This window comes from Scardinius erythrophthalmus, assembly GCF_964197995.2.
Source record: "Scardinius erythrophthalmus genome assembly, chromosome: 11".
Classification (NCBI taxonomy): domain Eukaryota; kingdom Metazoa; phylum Chordata; class Actinopteri; order Cypriniformes; family Leuciscidae; genus Scardinius; species Scardinius erythrophthalmus.
The window spans coordinates 27,577,991-27,598,822 of NC_138231.1; the positions used below are offsets into that span (position 1 = coordinate 27,577,991).

Below are 20,832 nucleotides of genomic sequence, written 5' to 3' on the forward strand. Positions count from 1 at the left end.
TTTTATAATTAAATAAAAACAAAGTAAATACAGGAAAAAATCTCAAAATATTACAAAAAGAAAAAGACTGGAATAAAATAAAATATTAAATAAATAAAATTAATAAATAAAGAAATAAGTGACTGATATTAAAAATAAAAGTAAAAGAAAATAAATAAAATAAATCAGTTTGATAAAAATAAATAAAAGCTAGAAAGGATTTGACACAAATTTGTGACAACAGGGGACAAGGGGTTAAAAAAGGAATGACTAATAACCCCAGTACACATAAGCAGGTCATGCTGATTTGACAACATCCATGTATCTGGAGCACAACTCCAGCCTTCCATCATCGAAGTCATCGACAACTTTTGGCAACATGTGGGTGAAATAGAAGGAGTGTAGCCTTGAGATATGTCCCTCAACAAAGGTTTGGTCGTAGAGCACGCTGAGCTGCAGACATTCAGTGTTACTCCAAATCACCAACAAGGCTTGCCGTAGCCCTGTGCAGTGCATGCCCAGTTGCACCTGCATGTAATATCCCTTTGGCCCATTGAAGGACAGATGGAAGTCCCCTGTGGGCATGCGTTTGATCTCACTGCTTTTAGCAGCAAGTGCTTCAGTAAGGGACTGGTTTTTGACTAAGACAGGGCACTTGATCTCCAGTAGTGTGTCTCCGTTCATGACACCATCCGGACTCGCAGCAAGCCATGGCTCACTCGGGCAAACCACCAAACCTTTCACATCAATGTCATGACCTTGGTCTTGCAGGTATTGCCTGGCGTGCTCTTCACCCTCTGCTCCTTGCCGGGTTGCCGCGTTACCGTGAAAGGTAGGATGGAGGTGTTCAGACAAGAATTTGTCTGGTGCTGTGGTAGCCCGAACTGGCACGTTCTTGGCTGTGCTTGCTGTTATCCGTACCCGTCGCATGTCATGCCACAGTTGTTCCCTGCTCTGTTCTTTTGTGTGCTGCTCAATGTACATAAATTGGGTTGTGGTCATGTCAATGTATGTGGTGTAGAATGCCCTACATTTCTCACATTCAAGTAGTGTGTTGTGATCACCATGATGTAGGGACAGTGGAGCTTTTGACGTCTCGGCAGACTGAGCAGGGAGGCTGGTGTTAAAAGTGAGCTGCATTAGTCCACTGCCAGGTGCAGTAAAAAGTGCCGCTATTGGTGTGGAGAGACAGTAATTTTGCCATTCTTCCAGTGTCTCATGGACTTTTACCTTGCGACTAGGTGTAGAGACTATGCTGGAGGAGGATGCCTGTGATGCTGGTTGGTATAGATTACTTCTGCTGTGTCTTCGGAAAGACACATCTCTGATTTTTTGCTGCCCAGTATTGCTTTTTGTCCCGGCATTCCAGCAATTCTGCACATCAGTGCAGGCAAGCCCTGTCTTCCCTTGCCTCACAGCATTTTCTACCTGCAGACAGATAGAAACAAAATCACACACTTTTTAAATAATGGTTTGAGCATCACAGCACAATTGACTTCTTTTAGAGAAAACATTTTGTAAATCAAACTAAAAAGGGTATGATGAAGGTAGAGAGTTTTTGTTACTTTTCAAAACAATTAATGAGCTGGGCCTGCAGCCATCAACATCATTGTTTAACCCCTTAATGCCTGAATTTATTTAGACTTATATAAAACAAATCTGGAAAAATATGAAAAGAATAATAAAAGAATAAAATAAAATATAATTCAATATTAAATAAATAACATTTAATAAAGTGATAAATGATACGATATGGTTACACGTTTGCACAATAAACTTAGACACAATCTCTCTCTCACATGCATACGCACACACACACACACACACACACACACATATACACACACACACACACACACACACACACACACACACACACACACACTTGGATATGTGGTTTGCGGGGACTCTCCATAGGCGTAATGGTTTTTCTATTGTACAAACTGTATAATCTATCCCCCTAAACTAACCCTGCCAAACTTTTGGGCTTTTTTGAATTTCAAAAAACACCATTTAGTATGTTTTTTTAGCCGTTTGGTTTATGAGAACACAGATGTCCTCATAAACCATGTATACGTTGTAATACCCATGTCATTATACACAGTTGTGTCCTCATAAACCACACACAGACACACACACACACACAGGGGTTAAAGCACTGTCAAACACCCCCGCATTCTGCGCTCACTGTAAACACCTTGCTGTTGTCTTAAAAGTAACTCTAAAAGTAAAAGTAACTCGCAATGTATGCAAAGTGTCTCTCTTCCTATCAGCGCCGATCAACGAGCATTTAAAATGCTAGGCAGGCAGGCTAGAGGGGATTACTTTTTATTTGTATTACTCTTCGTGTTCTCTTATAGATTAACACACAGATACATACAAACATCTTAATACAAGCATAAGATGGGCTAACGTACCTTCCAAAGCACGGCGGCTGCATGGCTACAGGAACGTCCGGGTCCGGCGATACAGGTACAGCCTGCAGTCTCCACATCTCCCGTCTTGGTAACCAAAACCCAGGCGTTATGCGCTGAATTATTAACGGACTGGCTTGGTTGAACATCGGCCTTTAGGTAAATTAAACTACCCATATCGTGTAAAAGTACACAGCCCACTTTGTCGGAATGGAGGTACTGAAACGCCTCAGAGCTTTTCAGGTTATTAATTGCGTTCCCATCCACCGCCATGGAATCAATAAAATAAGAAAAGATCTTGGATGTTGTGATGCTGGGCCATATCGACATGTTGTCCGCCCATGATGTTACCTTACTTGGATGCGGAACGGTCAAAACACCATTTTTAATGAGATTTTCGGTCGAATGTTGCCATTCCAAAGCCATTTTTACACCACTACTCAGCCTGCGCCGGAAGTTCTTGGCAGAAACAGGAAGTAAACCGGAAGTGCCCGGGAAACTTGTCTATATAGCAAAAAACAGAACCTCTGAATTTCCTAGCAACAAGCTGAACACCCTAGCAACATCCCAGAAAACACTCATATCATCTTAGCTACCACCTCACAACAACCCCAACACCTCTCTGAACTTCCTAGAAACCACCTAGCAAACACCAACACCCTAGTAATGCTGAAGAAACCACTACAACTATCTCCTCCTGTTATCCATCCTGTCATACAGAACACCCTCCCAGAAAACAGGGAACTTCTGCATGACCATATTCTACATCCCTTAATCCTATCCCATACCTAAACTTAACCACTACAACAACTACCTTACTATCAATAACCAGTAATTATGAATTTATTGGGAGAAAACTCTTAGTTAATAGTGAATATGTGTCCCCCAAACTAAAGTGTGACCGAAACATCTTTAGGCATTCAAATTTGTCCAAAGAAGCATGGATAGTTCAATGGAACAATAATATGGGAAGTGATATATAACTAAGTTAGTCACATTCTGATCCAGACTCTGATCCATTCTCAGAAAGATATATCTGGGATAAATGATATACCGTATTAATATTAATGAATCAGCCTACAAATCATCCTTTACTCAGAGCAGCCTTAGGTTTATCTAAACTTGATAACAGATAATTACATAAGTAGCTCACTGGTTAGCAACCAAAGTGACTGTTTGAGATAAAGTCCAAACAGTAAAAAATCCAAACTGTTTTTTTGTTTTGTTTTTGTTTTCACACATAGTATGGCAGTAAACTGGACATGTTACTGAATGAATGAATTAATGTTTTTTTTAATTATTATTAATTTTATTATTATTATTATTTTTTAACATTGTAGTCATAATCATTCCTATACTTTTAAAAATTGCATATCTTACTCTCTTGGTTTCTGTTAAATATTAAATGTCCCTGCTGGATTATCCTTACCTTCCAGCGGAAAGCTGACATTATGCAATTTTGAGACATAGTAGGTGTCTTTAACTGCTTTACAGTTGTGCAGTAAATCCAGATTTGCTAGAGATCTTCAGCACTCGTAAGAGGCTCAGGTGCATGTTGTCTAATGAGCACAATCCTGAACAATATGTAGGATTTCCTTTTTGATTGGTTTGGCAAAACAACAACCGCCAACCAATCGCGTCTTACACTACTGAGGCTTGAATGTCATCTCAAAGTCTTCTAAAAGAGCTAATTCCTTTGATCCCTACATCTTACACAGAAGATTATGTTACCCTACTGTGAAAAGATGGAGTCTATAAAGGATGTACTTTGAATGAAGGCCCTGGTGTTGGAGGATGGTGTGGGCTGGAAAAGTCCCACAGGCTTAAGCTTCTCCAAGACATTCTAATCCCCTTGGGCTTGTACCAGTGTTTTGGCAGGTGACTTAAGGAGCATTGTGCTCCAACGAGATTTGTGCGATTCTAATGAGATTTCACTAGGAAGAGTTGGCAACTATCTGTTGGAACAAAAGCCAGTTGTCAAAGGAAATTATCTAAAACAGATGAAGTGAGTCTTTAAACAATTTTTAATAAGTGGCAAATGGTGCTGTCTGATTCACTTAACTGACACCTCACCTTCTTTAGCATTTGTCCTCTTTCTTCTGCTGAGTTTGACCACACTTAAATGACCACACACATATCAAGGGATCAGAACTTCACATCCCAACATTTAAGTTTAGAATTTTTTTTTAACTCAGGTCAATAAGCAATGGCTAAGCAGCCATAAGACTTTAGCAACTACCTAGCAACCCTACAGCTACAACCATGCTACCCTAGCAATATCATAACAATATTACAGAACACCTGGTAACACTATAACAATGACCAAAACACTCAAGCAATATAACACCCTAGCAACCAACTAGCAATACAAAAACAATATTTCAGAAGATCTTGGTAATCACCAAGCAACACTATAGCACCGACCAGAACAGTCTAGCAACATCCAAGAAAGACCTTATAGACACACCAAAGGACACACTGTAAACCACTCAGAGCAACTGAGCAACCATCTAGCAACACTATAATAGCAATGTCCAAAACACCCTGACAACACTTTACGAACCACTCGCAACCACCTAGCAACACTACAGCCACCTCCAGAGTACCCTAGCAACATCATAGCAACCTCTCTAAAACACTGTTGCAACCACCAAGTAACACCCAGCAGAACACCCTAGCAACCAACTGGCAATACCAAAACAACCTTTCAGAAGACCTTGGTAATCACCTAGCAACCAGAACAGCCTAGCAACACCCAAGAAACCACTCAGAACGCCTGAGCAACCACCTAGTGTAACAAAACACCATAACAGTCCCCTAAAACCACTCAGAACACCTGAGGAACAATCTAGCAACACTATAGCAATGTCCAAAAACACCCTAAAAAACTCTACGAACCACTCAGAACACCTTAGCAACCACCTGGCAACACTATAAAACGATGTCCAAAAACACCCTAACAACACTCTACAAACCACTCAGAACACCTTAGCAACTACTGTTAGAGGCTGTTCACACAGAACACGTTTTTCCATTCCAATGCTCCGCTTGTGCATTGTTTTTCTATGTAAACGCTCTAGACGAATGTTTATGACTTTTGCATTCACGTCTCGCGTCTTTTGCAGCGTCTCACATGAGCGCTATGTTTTTAAGATGCCGTTGTGGTGAAGTATCCGGTCACTCTATAGTGATGGGTCCGGGCTGATTTAGTATGCCAATTAGTATGCCAGTAGTATGCCTGATCTAAATCTGTTCTCGCTATAACTTGTAGCTAACGTGAGCTGTTTTAGTGTTATTATGTGGTAGCTTTATGTAGAATGCTAAATCCCGCTGCTATATGCAAGGTAAGATTAAATTAAATTGTATATTGTATATGTAAATTGTGTATATTCTATAGCTAATATTTATTACGAATTGCTGTGAATATGGTAAGGCAGTATCAGTGCAGTATAAGCTCATAGCACGATCATCGGATAACGTTAGCTGTATGCTATGCTACTATCTAAGTTAACTAAAAAACACTACCAACGAGAAATGTTTAATTTCACAATCTATAGCTTCGGTTAAATACTAGTATATAAAACGTATAATTTAAAATACATTAAATACATTAATGACTCGTTATAACGTAGTACAAACGTCTTCTGTAATAAAGTGATTTTGTATGATTTGTGACCAGGCACTAAAGCGATTACCCATAAAACGAGCTTTGAACCAATCGGATTGCTTGGGTCCTCAGCCCGGACCCATCACTATAGAGTGACCGGATACTTCACCACACCGTGTCAATTTAAAAGAACTTGAACTTTTACATGCAGCGCCACTCATCAACGTCAATTCCAAAACAGTGGACCAATCAGAAGACCAGGAGGCGGGACAAGCATTGTAAGCAAAGCATTGTAGCATTGTAAGTAAATTGGCACAGCAACTGTTTTATTTGATGGCAACTAGCTTTAGCTCGAGAACAAGCCAATGGTATTTCTTCTATTTATGTCTGCGTTGGAGGATGGTGTGAACCCAAACAGATCTCTGTCCTGTCGTTCTCTGGACAGCGACACACCAGATGTACTTGTTACATCGTTAGAAGAATGGCATCTACGCTAATATTAGTTTGTCTGACTCATCCTTATCCCGAGGTTACCGTAGTCGTCCGGATCTGGTCCCTATCCAGATCTGATGGTGGACCTGCACCAAGACACGACCACAACACAGATCCTCAGCAGAGACCACAAGACCATACCAGCATGATCAATCGATCTTCAAGCAGAAGGAACTGGATGAAATATTTTGAATGCTACCAGTCCCGATCTGAATTATATGGAAGCTTGTTTCTGTCACAGAATGAAAAATAAAAAAGGTAATTGTGACTTTTTATCTCACAATTCTGACTTTTTTTCTCAGAATTGCATGTTCATATCTCGCAATTCTGACTTTATAACATGCAATTGGGAGATATAAGGTCAGAATTGCATGATATAAAGTCGCAATTGCGTGTTATAAAGTCAAATTTCTGAGAAAAAAAGTTTTTTTTTTTAATATCTCACAATTCTGAGAAAAGATGTCAGAATTGCTAGATATAAACTCTTAACTGCGTGTTATAAAGTCAGAATTGTGTGATATAAAGTTGCAATTGCAAAAAAGTTTATTTTATTTTAATTATTAAAGTTCAATTCCGACTTTATAACACGCAATTGCGACTTTATACCGCGGAATTATGACTTTTGTATCTTTTCTGAGAGAAAAGTCGCAATTATCTGTTTGAATGTTCTATTCTGTGGTGGAAACAAGCTTCCATAGAATTCTGACTGAATTCTGGATGAATGTTTGAATGCTACCGATCCTGATCTGAATTCTGACTTGTGATGCAGCCTGAATCTGATTCACACCGTCTTCGTTCGTTGGCCAGAGGAGAACTGGTCCCCTGATTGTTTCTCCCAAGGTTTTGTTGTCACATGATGGAGTTTGGGTTCCTCACAACTGTTGCCTTTGGCCTGCTTAGTTGTGGATACTTAATATTCAACAATGGCTGATTTAACATTTACACCATTGGATGAGAACTGAACTGAGCTGGACGATGACATCACAGTTTTCTGCAGAACTGCTTTATAGATGAAATTAACTCATTTCATAATTGATGTACTTTACATAGTGAACCGAAATAATGACTGTTTATTATTGTCTTTTTAGAGCTGCTTTAGAGCAAAATTAAATTCTGTTTGCATCACTGACTCATTATTTTCCTGTTTATCCCTGTAAAGCTGCTTTGAAACTGTGCTGTATAAACAAAGGTGACTTGATTAGTTGAATTGTGGTTGGAGATGAACTCTGCAGGACAGTGGTCCTCCAGGAGCTGGACTGGACACCCAATCTTAACAACATCATATGGCACTCTTTCTTCAGAGCAGAAAGAAACAACAGAGCAGTCTATCTTAGAAGGCTTCACCTGGGGCAACCTGGGATTAAGTGTCCTGTTCAAGGACACAATGGGGAGCTTATGATTTGCCCCGTCTAGCCTTAGAATCCACAACCTTTGGGTTTTTAGTCCAGCTCTTTAACCACTAAGCCACTTCGGAGCTATTTTTACCACATAGGAAAGAAAATTGAAAGAAAATGCCTTTCTTTTTCTCTGTGTCTGCAAGTGTGTTGCAGTGTATTATTTTGAGCACATTGTTTCTTGTGGGGACTTCATACATGGACAAAAATTTCTGTGTTGTTCTCGCTGTTGTGTTTCGTCAGCTGTTCTTGCTGACTGTGACTTTGTGATTCCGATGACTTTGCCGGAAATCCCTGTGACTGACGGCTGATGACAGGATCTCAGACCAGACAGGCTTTTCGGATGCCTCAGTCGATGGTTTGGGCACATTGACACGTTTGAACTCTATTGCAGATACCGTGAAGTGTTTTGGTTATAATATAATACTTGCATGGGCTCATGTCTCCCAGTCTAATGAGACCCTGATGGCCAATCACGGCGCCTGGATCTTAAGTGGACTTCCGATTGGTTTGTTGCCTAAATCACCTTATACACAGAACCTTATGGACATATGACTGTGGGTTGTAACAATTACACAGCACTTTGCATGAGTTAGTAGAGTTTCTTTTTGCGAGAGTCTAGCAGTATATAAACTGATATACAGTAATCATGTATTTCTCCATAATACTGAAGCTCAAAGACGCTTCCATCCAGGTTTGCATTGGCGCACTTTTGCCTTAATCTTTTATTAAGCTTTATAGATGAGGGGTGGAGGGGTGTTCGGGGGTTCTAAGCATCAGCATTCCCTAACCTGCTTTAGAGAATTATAGCTTGTGCCAGTATATTGAGCTTGAATTATTCGAAATGCTTTCTAAGCATCTCACAGTACTGAGTCTGACTGAGAGCTAAAAATAAACCAACACACAATCCTTTGAATTGCTTAAAGGTTCCACATTTGAAATGGTAATATGTAGCTAATTTATTTGTTTTGGGACATGATGTATATATAGTCTAACAGAGCAATACATCAAATATTTATAGAATTTATGAATTGTATTAAGGCACTCTTAATTATTTTTTATTTTTTTATTTTTGTGTGTGTGTTAGATTCAAATGATCAAACCAAATGGCGTCAAACAAAACATGATAGAGCTTTTCTACAAACGTTTTTATTATTAGCCATTTTGAAAGGACAATTTTGCAGTCGTTTCCAACTGTTTTCTTGGTAAGTTTAGTGGATCTTTACATTAACTATCAACATACCCACATGTTATATTATATTATATTATATTATATTATATTATATTATATTATATTATATTATATTATATTATATTATATTATATTATTGTAGTTGATATAATGTACATTATATTATAATTCATATATTATAATTACCTGCAACCCAATACAGGACTTTATTTTATTTTATTCTTTTAATTTATATTCTAAAGATTTAAATATTATAATAACATATTTTTTTATATTTTTGACCCTGACAAACTTTTTTTTGCAAATGTTTTTGCTTAAAATGTGTTTGTGCTATTGTTCTTATAAAATGAATTCCACTTGGTTTGATATTTTATCCGATGCACTAGTGTTAATATACTTTTTGAAATTGCCTTTATAAAAATATATTATTATTTGACTGAGCAAAGTTTTAAAAACAATGCAAATTGAGTTATTTTATCATATTTTTATTTCTGCAATACAGCATGATTGATTCATCAAAGAAGAAGATTTGTAGGACTTTTTCGGACTTTTTCAGAGTGGGGAAGGAACTGAGAGAAGCAGGGTAGGAGGGGACAAAGTGAAACTGTACAAGACACACACACACACACACAGCAACAGCCTCCACTGATGTCCCGTCAGGTTGGACCTTTGCGGTTTGTGTTGTGTCAAAGAGGAATCTCAGGTCCCTGCTGAATTCCAAATTGATCTGTCAGGATGTTCGGGCCAAGATCCCCCCTCTGCTGGAGAGTTGGCACTTTTGTGAGTCTCAGGCCTCTCCCAGTCTGTCAGCGGAGAGAAATCCCGGTTTGAGGCCACCGGCTGCAGTGTTCAGCAGTTTCTCTGTGACCTTGGCACAGGGGTAACCGTGACATCTGCAGGGACCAGACCTCTGCTGTACAGTGATGTTGTGTTCAGGGCACCGGACTGAGAGGAAGCCTCTGTCAATGTGTCAGCATGACTGAAGCTGGACAGGTAGAATCATGGCGCCCGGATCAAATTTAAGCACTGTGTTGCTGAACCAGTCAAAAAAAAAAAAAGATAATAATACATGCAAGCATTTCAACTGACAGGAAGTTGATTCATGGGGAAGACGACTGGGATGTCAATCCCTTAGGAAAATGGCACTTTTTGCTGATGCTTTAGAATAAAAATCCCCCCAAAATGATAAAACAATGCAAAACACACAGCCTTTTTAGTGATGGATTCCATCATTTATTATTATATATTTTTTTTTAATCTCACATTTTTGCTAACATCATTATTATTATTATTATTATTTGATTTTTTTTTTTTGAGAAATAGAGCACCAGGGGAAATGAATCTCAACCCCGTATTCACTGATTTCCGATCAACTGTGTTTTCTATGTACTTCAAATGTAATTTACTTTTCAGGAATGCAAAATATGTATGGATGGTTTCTTTTTTCCATTCCCCAACATCTCACATTAAAGGGATAGGACGTCCTTTTGAAAGCAGTCCACACAAAGAATTTGTGGAATTCATATCTCACGATAAGGATTACAATATACTATAATATGTATATATCTATGTACATATATGGCACTTGAATACATAAAAGCAAGTTTCACACAAATGAAAGCAACGGGCGCTTTGGTGTCAGTAAATAAATAAATAAATAAATACATACAAAAAAAGATAGACAGTTAAGCGTTCTGCAGCATTGGCCAGTTCACCGGCTACCGATCTGCAAGTCAGCTTAAATATAACGGAACAATAACTTATGTTAAGGTCAGTGGTGCAAGCACAGGCAACCAAATCATTTAAGATGCCAGTCTATCTAAGAGTGATATGATTTATATAGTATGGATAAACATATATGAACTGTGGTCTACCTAGTTGCGGTGAGTAAACTGAAACTATCATATGTGCAATCTAAAACCAGAATGAGAATACAATATAATAAAACAAAAAAGACCTTCACAGCACGATTCGGGTTCGTTTTGGCTTCTTTAAAATCCATATTTAGTGCAAAACATATTTAGGGTTCAACTGATCATGTGAATGAAGAAATAAATAAACATTGTCATAAGCGTTCCATTCTGACCGATAAAAAAGTTGCATCAGTGCCCTTGAGTAACGGATAAGGAACAGATTGGTCCATTTGTTCTGGTTGTCCATAACAGACAAATAATATCCATCAACCCCACCATGAAATAGGCGAGATGAACAGTTCACAATAACTTCTCTTGTATATAATCTAACGCCGTGGTTCTTCAGTTTTTTGCACATTTTAGATGCCAAATGGAGCCAAAAGTGAAAATTGGGTCATCATTTAACTCACCCTGATGTCGCTCTGTGGAACACAAAAGAAGATATTATGAAAAAAAAGAAAAAAAAAAAATCTCAGTGGCTTTAATGGGGTCCAGTGTTGTCGACTTTCATTGCATGGACAAAGCAAACATCTTCTTTTGTGTTCCACAGAAAAAAAAAGAAAGTCATACTGGTTTGGAACAACATGAGGGTCAGTAAACGATCAGGCTCCGAGAATTGAGATGGGTGTTTCGGATTAGGGAAACATCCAAAACGTGCAACCTGGGGTCTTTCTGGACCTGGATTGAGCACCACATGAAGAAAGCATCAGACGTAGGCAGAGTCACTCGACTGGGTGCGGCCGAAATTAGGCATGCTCATCCGGGGCAAGTCCTTGTTTCTGATCTCATATATGGACTTCCTCCTGGCCTGCACCCCCCTCACCGCCGCTTTAATTTTCCTCCAGCCCAGGTGATTGAGTTCCGCCAGGTTGAGCACCACGCAAATCCCGCTGACCGCGAACATGAAGACGAGGAACACGGTTTTCTCCGTGGGTCTCGAGACGTAGCACTCGACATCTTTGATGCAAGGGTACCGGTCGCACTCGTACACGGCGGGCACGTTGAATCCGTACAAGAAGTATTGCCCCACCAAGAAGCCGATCTCCAGCGCGTTCCTGAAAACCACCTGAATGATGTAAAACCTCGAGATGCCCTCCTGTCGTCTCATTTTAGATTTCGTAGTTCTCATGGCCGAATGAGGGATCTCTTTCACTTCCATACAGTCGGGCTCGGATTCTTTGGTGGAGTTTTCGGTGTTCTGGAGTACTCCGTTCACGATGGTGTTTTTGATCTTTTTGCTGTCGTCTCGTCTCATTGAATCGGGATCTTTGTCGAGGGACAGGTAGACCATGGAGTATCTGCGCTCCTTCTGTTTGGCCGACTGATGCACCGAGTATGTGATGAAGCACAGACTGGGAGTGCATACCATGATGATCTGGAACACCCAGTATCTGATGTGAGATATAGGGAACGCTTTGTCATAGCAAGCTTGGTTACAGCCTGGCTGTAAAGTGTTACACACGAACATGGACTGCTCGTCGTCGTACACGGTCTCTCCGACTATTGCCACGATTAGAATCCGGAAGATCACCACCACTGTCAGTAGGATCCTTAAGAGACAAAGAAAGATATATTTTAAGTTCATAGTGTATCTGCTCCAGTAGTCAAGTAAAAAAAAAAATGAGAAAAACATCCTGTTAAATGTACTATTAAAAACTGGCAGTCCTAACCATATTTCATGAATGCTACTGATTTGCTTGTTATCTGATAATGATAAAATATTTCAGTAACTAAATTAAATTTGTACAATGCTTTGTTCTTTGCCTATACTGAAATTGTTAAACAGATGAGCACATAATGAATTACATTTCATTAAACGGACACAAACAGCGTTCAGCATATAGTGTACATTTACCTACACAAAACATAATCAAGGTACTGAAATAGGCTATGTACAATAACCAATTAGCATCAAATGTAACATAAAACACTCAAAATTGACATCTGGCAACCACCTTTTTACTGATTTCGACACATTTATTATCGAGTCGAATATAACACAGATTGTCACCGTTAAAACCGTCACTTAGTATTTCACAGTAAAATTACCATGTAATGTCTGTTAATTTTTTATTGTATATAATATGGTAACTTACAGCTAACCAGTTAACAGGTTTTTTGTTACTGTATCATTGTACATTCATTGGCTGTGCAGATTGACGCGGGGAGCTGTCCAGTGCTGAAACTCTCTCCACAGGCAAACGCGCGCATCCAGTCAGGGCGCGCACAACATTTCTTTGAAAGCATATACGATCTGACATGTAACAGTAATCTTACCGATGGCACAAAAGCTTTGTTTATCAAAATGTGCAGTATCAACAGCAACAAAAAGCATTATCTCAATTATTCGAGCGCTTTTCTGTCCTTGGCAGTGCAGAGATCATTAAGTTCCAGTGGCCAATCGCCCTTATTCAGAAGGGTCACTGCGTAATGACCTCAATGTTTTTATTTTTAATGTACTAAGCAATCAATAAACATTTTTCCACTTTTTTCCCTCACCTCCCGATCATAGTAGAGTGCTGTTGGACAGCCGCCTCCAGGAGACGCTCGAGAATTGTCCATTCCCCCATGGCTGTTCATTCGGAGACGCTATAACACAGTGGACCGTGTGAAATCAAATGCGAGCTAGTGTTCCGCGTCTATCGCTCTAAAGGCGAGTGTAGTATCGGGTGAATGCATTGATTAGTCTCTGCTGTCCACCTTGTCGTCCACGCCTCGCTCCGGAGCGCGCGCCCTCGTCTGAGGTCCTGATTAGTCTAAAGCCTTCCTATTTTCTGTCTCGCGAGCAGGACGATAGGTCGCTCTGAGCCTAAACGGAGGGGAGTATAATGTTTGGCTCGTGCTAATCCCGCTTTAAGTAGACTTCCCACTCCTCCTCCCCCCTGCGTCACGCGCAGACAGGTTGTCGGAGAGAAATCAGAACAGCAGGATTTATCCGTTTCATTATTCTCCGAATATGCCAGAGATGCACTGATTAATCCGTAATAAAATCATTGGTGATAAACTCAAATCACTGGGGATGTCTGTCTCCGGCTCACACACACCCACCAGCGTGACAGGATGGGAGTCCGAAGCAGATTAGAGTTTAGTGTGCGCGCGCGCTCGATAATAAACAGGGCGCAAATCGTGGGGGGTAATTATAAGGCTTGAAACCCCGCAAAGAAAGAAAGTCTAAATGTAAGTAGAGATTTCCGCACGCGCGCTTCACATAGCGATTTATAAAGCACGACAAGCACTGCAATTATATTTATTTTATAATTCATATAATTACACTAATTATATATTTATAATAGATTTACATATCGCCACCTTCCTAAAATAATTGCTTAAAGAGTTAGTTCACCCAAAAATGAAAATTCTGTCAGTAATTACTCACCCTCATGTTGTTCCAACCCCGTAAGACTTTCGTTCATCTTCGGAACACAATTTAAGATATTTTTGATGAAATCTGAGTGCTGGATCACTCGTCCACAGACTTATGAACACTATAACTTGCTGGCCCAGAAAATGTATTAAAGACATTGTTAATATAGTCCAAGTGACTCCAGTGGCTCAAATCTTAAGTTTATAAAGCGACGAGAATACTTTTTGTGCGCAAAAACAAACAAAAATAACGACTTTATTCCACTTTTCATTTCCTTCTCTCTGGACCTCGAGTCTTTTTACGTAGTGTTTAAGCGTAGCGCGTCTGTATTGCACGTCACCACGTAGGCTCACTATTGGGCGACTCTGGTCATGTGTGATATGTGGTGACGTGAAACACAGACGCGCTACGCTATTACACTACGTAAAAAAAAAAACTCGAGGTCCAGAGAGAAGGAAATGAAAAGTGGAATAAAGTCGTTATTTTTGTTTGTTTTTGCGCACAAAAAGTATTCTCATCACTTTATAAACTTAAGATTGAGCCACTGGAGTCACTTAGACTATATTAACAATGTCTTTAATACATTTTCTGGACCAGCAAGTTAACGTGTCCATAAGCCTGTGGAGGAGTGATCCAGCTCTCAGATTTCATCAAAAATATCTTAAATTGTGTTCCGAAGATGAACGAAAGTCTTACGGGGTTGGAACAACATGAAGGTGAGTAATTACTGACAGAATTTTCATTTTTGGGTGAACTAACCCTTTAAGTAATTTTTTTTTTTTTTTTTTTTTTTTTTTGCATAAGTCATCTCCTCATGATGCTGGCCACCTCTGGTAAAATCGCCCACATCCTCAGTTGAACAGATCATGCAATTCTACCCCTGTAGTATAATGGCCTATGTCAAGAGTGTGACTTGTTTTATTTTGTCAAAAGACAATGGCAATTTTACAAGCTTTTCAAGATGACAGCTGCATCATGAAGAACGAAAATCTACTTAACCTCTGAAGTTAGGTTCAGTTTTTTGTGTTTTCTGAAAAACCTGACAAAAATGACTATAGGTCAATTATTTTTAGGTGACGATATCACAAAATAAGAACTTTAAAATGTGTTTTGACGACATTTAGCCAGAGGCGTCATATTGCAACGGTTGTTGCGCGAGACCGATTGCACCCCGAAAGGTATCTTTATACTTATTTTAGCAAATATTTCAATTTAATATTGTAGACCGCCCTTAAATTCATTGTTTTTTCGCGCACACTGTTTACAATTACAATGCCATAGGTTTTCTGTTCTGCAAAACGCATGAGATTACAAGCGCATATTTTACAACAGCTGATCGAGTTGGTTAATCTGAACTCTTCACATCAAGCACAGTTCCATAACCCTCACTTGCACCCTCCTGCATGTGATGAAAGGTATTCAAACATCTATTTGTGGTAAAGGCCTGTTGGTGAACTTACAGTGGTGAGTAATCGCTTTAGGACAACCCACTAGGATAATGGAGAGATAAAAACAATGCATGACAAGCATGGGGTATCCCTCAACTAGGAGTTGAGACTGTAAAACTGATGGGCAAGCAATGTTTGCATATATTTATAGTGCAGGTAAGATAAAAATAAATATTCTCATAAGCCTGAAGAGGGCATCTTGACAATGAGCTGCGTTCTCCTCTGATCTCACTTCGCCTCCTAGAGAGCGGCAGCTATTTTAAACTGGGTGCTAATTGAAGTCGCAAATATGAATCCATCACAGCTAGCTTTTATGCAGACCTGTGCTGTTTTAACGAACAATGCATGTCTTGTACTAAATTCAAAATGCTTCTGGAGGAAAAAGATGATTTCTTCACAAATTCCCCGGTCTTGTTTATTTAAAAACCAATAAATATTCACATACAAATTTTGTTCTGAACCAGTAAATAACTACAAACAAATTGCACTTTTGTGTAAACATACTGTACAAGGAAAAATACAGGCAATATCTGCCTGCATGCATAAGAGGTGGAGGTAATGTTGAGGAGTTCAGTTTTTGGCATCCATAATCAGTGTAATACGGGTCTCCTGGCACTTAGAAGCACTTCCTGTGGACGATGGATGGGCCAGCCTCATCATATTCCTGCTTGCTGATCCACATTTGCTGAAAGGTGGACAGGGAAGCCAGAATGGAGCCACCGATCCAGACGGAGTACTTGCGCTCAGGGGGAGCGATGATCTATGAGAAAGAAGACACGTGATTATTACAAATCCAACAACAATAAAATAAGACTCGAAAGCTTAATGACTGAATAAATATTCAACCTTGATCTTCATGGTGCTGGGGGCCAGAGCTGTGATCTCCTTCTGCATACGATCAGCAATACCTGGGTACATGGTAGTGCCACCAGACAGGACATTGTTGGCGTACAAGTCCTTACGGATGTCGATGTCGCACTTCATGATGCTGTTGTATGTGGTCTCATGGATACCAGCAGACTCCATACCTTTGGTAAGCAAAAGAAGCAGTGAAAACTATGAAAAATCAAGCTAAAAATAAAAGAAAATATGTTTGTAGCTTACTTTTTGCTAGCAGCATGCAAATCTTTGGATGTGACTATGATACCCAGACAGCAACAAAGTGTCGGGCCAGATCCAGTCCACATCTGGTACGCGTCGAATCAACATGTACCAGATGTGGCCCGGATCTGGGCCGACACTATGTTGCTGTCTGGGCAACTATGTAGGACAATTATAAATGGAAAAGTTTTTCCTTCGCGTTTTTCGCGTACCGATGATAACATTGATCCCCGTTCACACAGATCCCTGAAAATGACTAAAAACGCTGTATTATCATCCCAGGCCAGTAGTTGGCGATGTCACTTTGTAAAGAAATACTACGTGCCAACAGACTGAACACGTGCACTTTGAAACGAGTTTTCAAAAGTTTGCATGTTCAGGCCCCCAAAACGCTGTTGTCGTGTAAATGAACGGCCAAAACGCATAAAAAGTATGTGTTTTTAGCTGAAAACAATGTCGTGTAAACGGCCCCTTAGACACTGGTAAAATTAATATTATATCACCCACCAATGAAAGAAGGCTGGAAGAGGGTCTCAGGACAACGGAAACGTTCATTTCCAATAGTGATGACCTGGCCATCAGGCAACTCGTAGGATTTCTCCAGAGAAGAGGAGGAAGCAGCAGTGGCCATTTCATTCTCAAAGTCCAGAGCGACGTAGCACAGCTTCTCCTTGATGTCTCGCACAATCTCACGCTCAGCTGTGATAATGAAATTCCAGTTTTAACAGTATATTAATATATGGTTTGATCACTCACATTATAAAAAAGTATATGATCAATAAGTTGTAACAACATGTTTTTACATTGCTTTAACTCATAAAAAATAAGTTAAGCAATTTTCAACTTTTTCATTCAAGATTCAACTAAAAGTCAGTTTTAATGTAATTTAAGTTGAAATGATTTAAACATCCAAGTTGATTGTATTTAAAAATTTAAGGCAGCAACTTAATGAGACGGCATAGTTTATTCATACCAGTGGTCACAAAAGAGTAGCCACGCTCAGTCAGGATCTTCATCAGGTAGTCGGTCAGGTCGCGACCGGCCAGATCCAGACGCATAATGGCATGGGGAAGAGCGTAACCCTCGTAGATAGGGACATTGTGGGTCACGCCATCTCCAGAGTCCAGCACAATACCTACAAACGACACATTTTGTTTTACAGTTCTAGACAAACCTAAAAGGAGTTAAGTATTTCAATGCATGCATTTGCAAACAACACTCACCAGTGGTACGGCCAGAGGCGTACAGTGACAGCACAGCCTGGATGGCCACATACATGGCAGGAACGTTGAAGGTCTCAAACATGATCTGCAAACGAATGGTAGCCAGACATTTATAATATGTGTGACAACAGGGTGAGTAAATGAGTTCATATTTAGGGTGAACTGTCTGGAGTCATTGAATGTGCACATGTTTGGGAATGTTCAAGCAAGTTTACCTGTGTCATCTTCTCTCTGTTGGCCTTGGGGTTAAGAGGAGCCTCAGTGAGAAGGGTGGGATGTTCCTCAGGGGCCACACGCAGCTCATTGTAAAAGGTGTGGTGCCAGATCTTCTCCATATCATCCCAGTTGGTGATAATACCGTGCTCGATTGGGTACTTCAAGGTCAGGATACCTCTCTTGCTCTGGGCCTCATCACCCACGTAGGAATCTTTCTGTCCCATACCTACCATGACACCCTGTTAGGGAAGAGAAGATAGCAATAGTTCAGTACTGTATTATATTTACATTTATGCAGATGCTTTTATCCAACATTTAACTTACAGTATGCCATAGTATGCTAAATATCGTGATTGTACCTGGTGGCGAGGACGACCAACAATGGAGGGGAAAACAGCGCGAGGCGCATCATCTCCGGCAAAGCCAGCCTTCACCAGGCCGGAGCCATTATCACACACAAGAGCGGTAGTCTCATCGTCGTCACACATGGTGTCAGCTGGGATTCTATATGAGGATCAGAAACATATCTGAACATGCTGCGAACATCGAAGTCATTTGCATTCCTGCCAGGCTCAAGCGTTCTCTTGAATAGACAAATAGACCACCATCCCACCTAAAATTCTTCTAATACACTCTTATAAATAAACATTCTTTGTTAGCATATGGTTCCATGAAGAACCGTTTACATCCATTGAATATTTCCATTGCACAAAATGTTCTTTATAGTAGAAAAAGGTTATTTATTCACTTTGAACCCCAAATTGTTCTTCTATGGCATCACTGTGAAAACCCTACTTTGCAACTTTTTTTTATTTTTTTTTAAAGAGTGTAGTTCAGTACCTCATGAGATGCAGACATGTTCATCTTTGATTGACTTATCCTCATGACAAAGTTTCAAAAATAAGAACATTAGGCCTAATAACATTTCTGAAACTCAAAGTCAGCAAAGTATTCTTAACTGGCAACTCTTAAGCCTCGGAAATGTTTGTTTAGCTCAAGAGTCAATTATTTTCATTATAATTCCAGCAGAACTGGCCTCGTTTAAATCCTGACGTTCAGAAGATCATCCCATTAAATGAAGTCTGGCATTTTTGAAAGCTTTAGCTGTACTTACCAGATCAGCACCAGGAGCTGGTTCCCTTGGAGAGTGAATAGACACCGCCTTGAGAAGCAGCCAATTTATACTCCACGAATGGCCCGGCGCCCGCTGGACTTCCCTCTCCTTATTTGGTATCCCGAGCGCCATTGAGGGTGGAGTGGCCATGAATGGAAGGGCGCGGAGAGGAGAGACCCCCGTGAGGCATTCGGTCCCAAGCCCATGTATGGGAAGAGACGCGGGGAGGCGTCGCGGGAGGGGGGGCGAGTGATGGTATTCCACGATTTTCAGCATGTCATTATTAATCACATTTGTTAAGATGTCATCCCTTAAATCTGCATGTTACGCGCTAAATAAAACTGATATGGCAATAAGAGATTTTTATTTTTATTTTATTTTTTATTTTAAGGACAGATAATCAACCGTTTGCACCTAATGATGATTGAGGATTTTAATTTAAGAAACGAAATACGAATGTGTCGGAGTTTCTGAGAAAAACGAGAGTTTTGAAACAGGGAATAAACAGGGAGAAAAAGAACACATTTGATTGAAAAAAAAAAAAACTATGTTGTATCTGCTGTAACGTTTCTGTCTGTGCCTATAGACATTTTTTTTGTGTGTGTGTAAATACTTTTATAATGTATTTGAATTGTATAATTCTCAATACATATCAGATTAAAATATCTATCTATCTATCTATCTATCTATCTATCTATCTATCTATCTATCTATCTATCTATCTATCTATCTATCTATCTATCTATCTATGTATGTATGTATGTATCTGTCTGTCTGTCTGTCTGTCTGTCTGTCTGTCTGTCCGTCCGTCCGTCCGTCCGTCCGTCCGTCCGTCCGTCTGTCATAATCTTTATATAATACAGTTTAATATCACTGCATTAGGATAAGTAACTTGAATGACTTGACTTTGAAATTAAATCATTTGTTAGTCTTTGAATGGAATTTGAAGAATAACAGTATATCTATATCAAGGGGACTGACAATAGAAATATATTAGGGAGAATGATCATTTGAGCAAATTCAATTTGAGTGAAATCCTGAAATCACAATAGACAAGACAGGATGCCCAAAATGCAATTGTGCTGTTTTGTCATCCATCCCCCATTCAGGCCAACCCTTTCATCTGACGTGTCCCTGCCATTTGTCTCCATTTATATCATAGCTGAAGTGTTTGAGCTTTAGCAAGATAAAAGGGGAGAATGCAAAACTCATGTAGGGTTATCTGTCTGCTTTATTACGTGAATAGAACTGGCACTGTATATCAAAGACACTTAATGAGACTTTATTTGGCTTGAGAGTCATCACCCTTTTAGAGGCAATGATTAAGATTAATTTTATTATAGGGAACTGCTCTGTTTCTGATAGGCCGGTTTCA

The 20,832-nt window shown here is 39.7% G+C and overlaps 2 protein-coding genes across 2 annotated transcripts; both read right to left on the bottom strand.

Moving 5' to 3' along the window:
- Positions 1–11,697: 11,697 nt before the first annotated feature.
- gjd2b (gap junction protein delta 2b) lies at positions 11,698–13,561 on the bottom strand (the record flags this gene model as incomplete). The annotated part of the gene is made up of 2 exons (XM_081377902.1): positions 11,698–12,541; positions 13,491–13,561. The coding sequence occupies 2 exons, from the start codon at positions 13,559–13,561 to the stop codon at positions 11,698–11,700; spliced, it is 915 nt and encodes a 304-aa protein (XP_081234028.1).
- Positions 13,562–16,190: 2,629 nt separating this feature from the next.
- Positions 16,191–19,542, bottom strand: actc2 (actin, alpha, cardiac muscle 2). The gene is made up of 8 exons (XM_081377917.1): positions 19,458–19,542; positions 18,703–18,847; positions 18,343–18,582; positions 18,128–18,212; positions 17,878–18,039; positions 17,412–17,603; positions 16,650–16,831; positions 16,191–16,563 (listed from the first exon to the last, which is right to left on the bottom strand). The coding sequence occupies exons 2-8, from the start codon at positions 18,829–18,831 to the stop codon at positions 16,420–16,422; spliced, it is 1,134 nt and encodes a 377-aa protein (XP_081234043.1). The 5' UTR covers positions 18,832–18,847; positions 19,458–19,542; the 3' UTR covers positions 16,191–16,419.
- Between the last annotated feature and the right edge of the window lie 1,290 nt (positions 19,543–20,832).

Coding starts and splice junctions, on each gene's coding strand:
- actc2 (XM_081377917.1), bottom strand. CDS start 18,831: ATGTGTGACGACGATGAGACTACCGCTCTTGTGTGTGATAATGGCTCC. Junction 18,213..18,342: donor ACAGAGAGAAGATGACACAG/GTAAACTTGCTT, acceptor ATTCGTTTGCAG/ATCATGTTTGAGACCTTCAA. Junction 17,604..17,877: donor CTACTCTTTTGTGACCACTG/GTATGAATAAAC, acceptor TCATTATCACAG/CTGAGCGTGAGATTGTGCGA.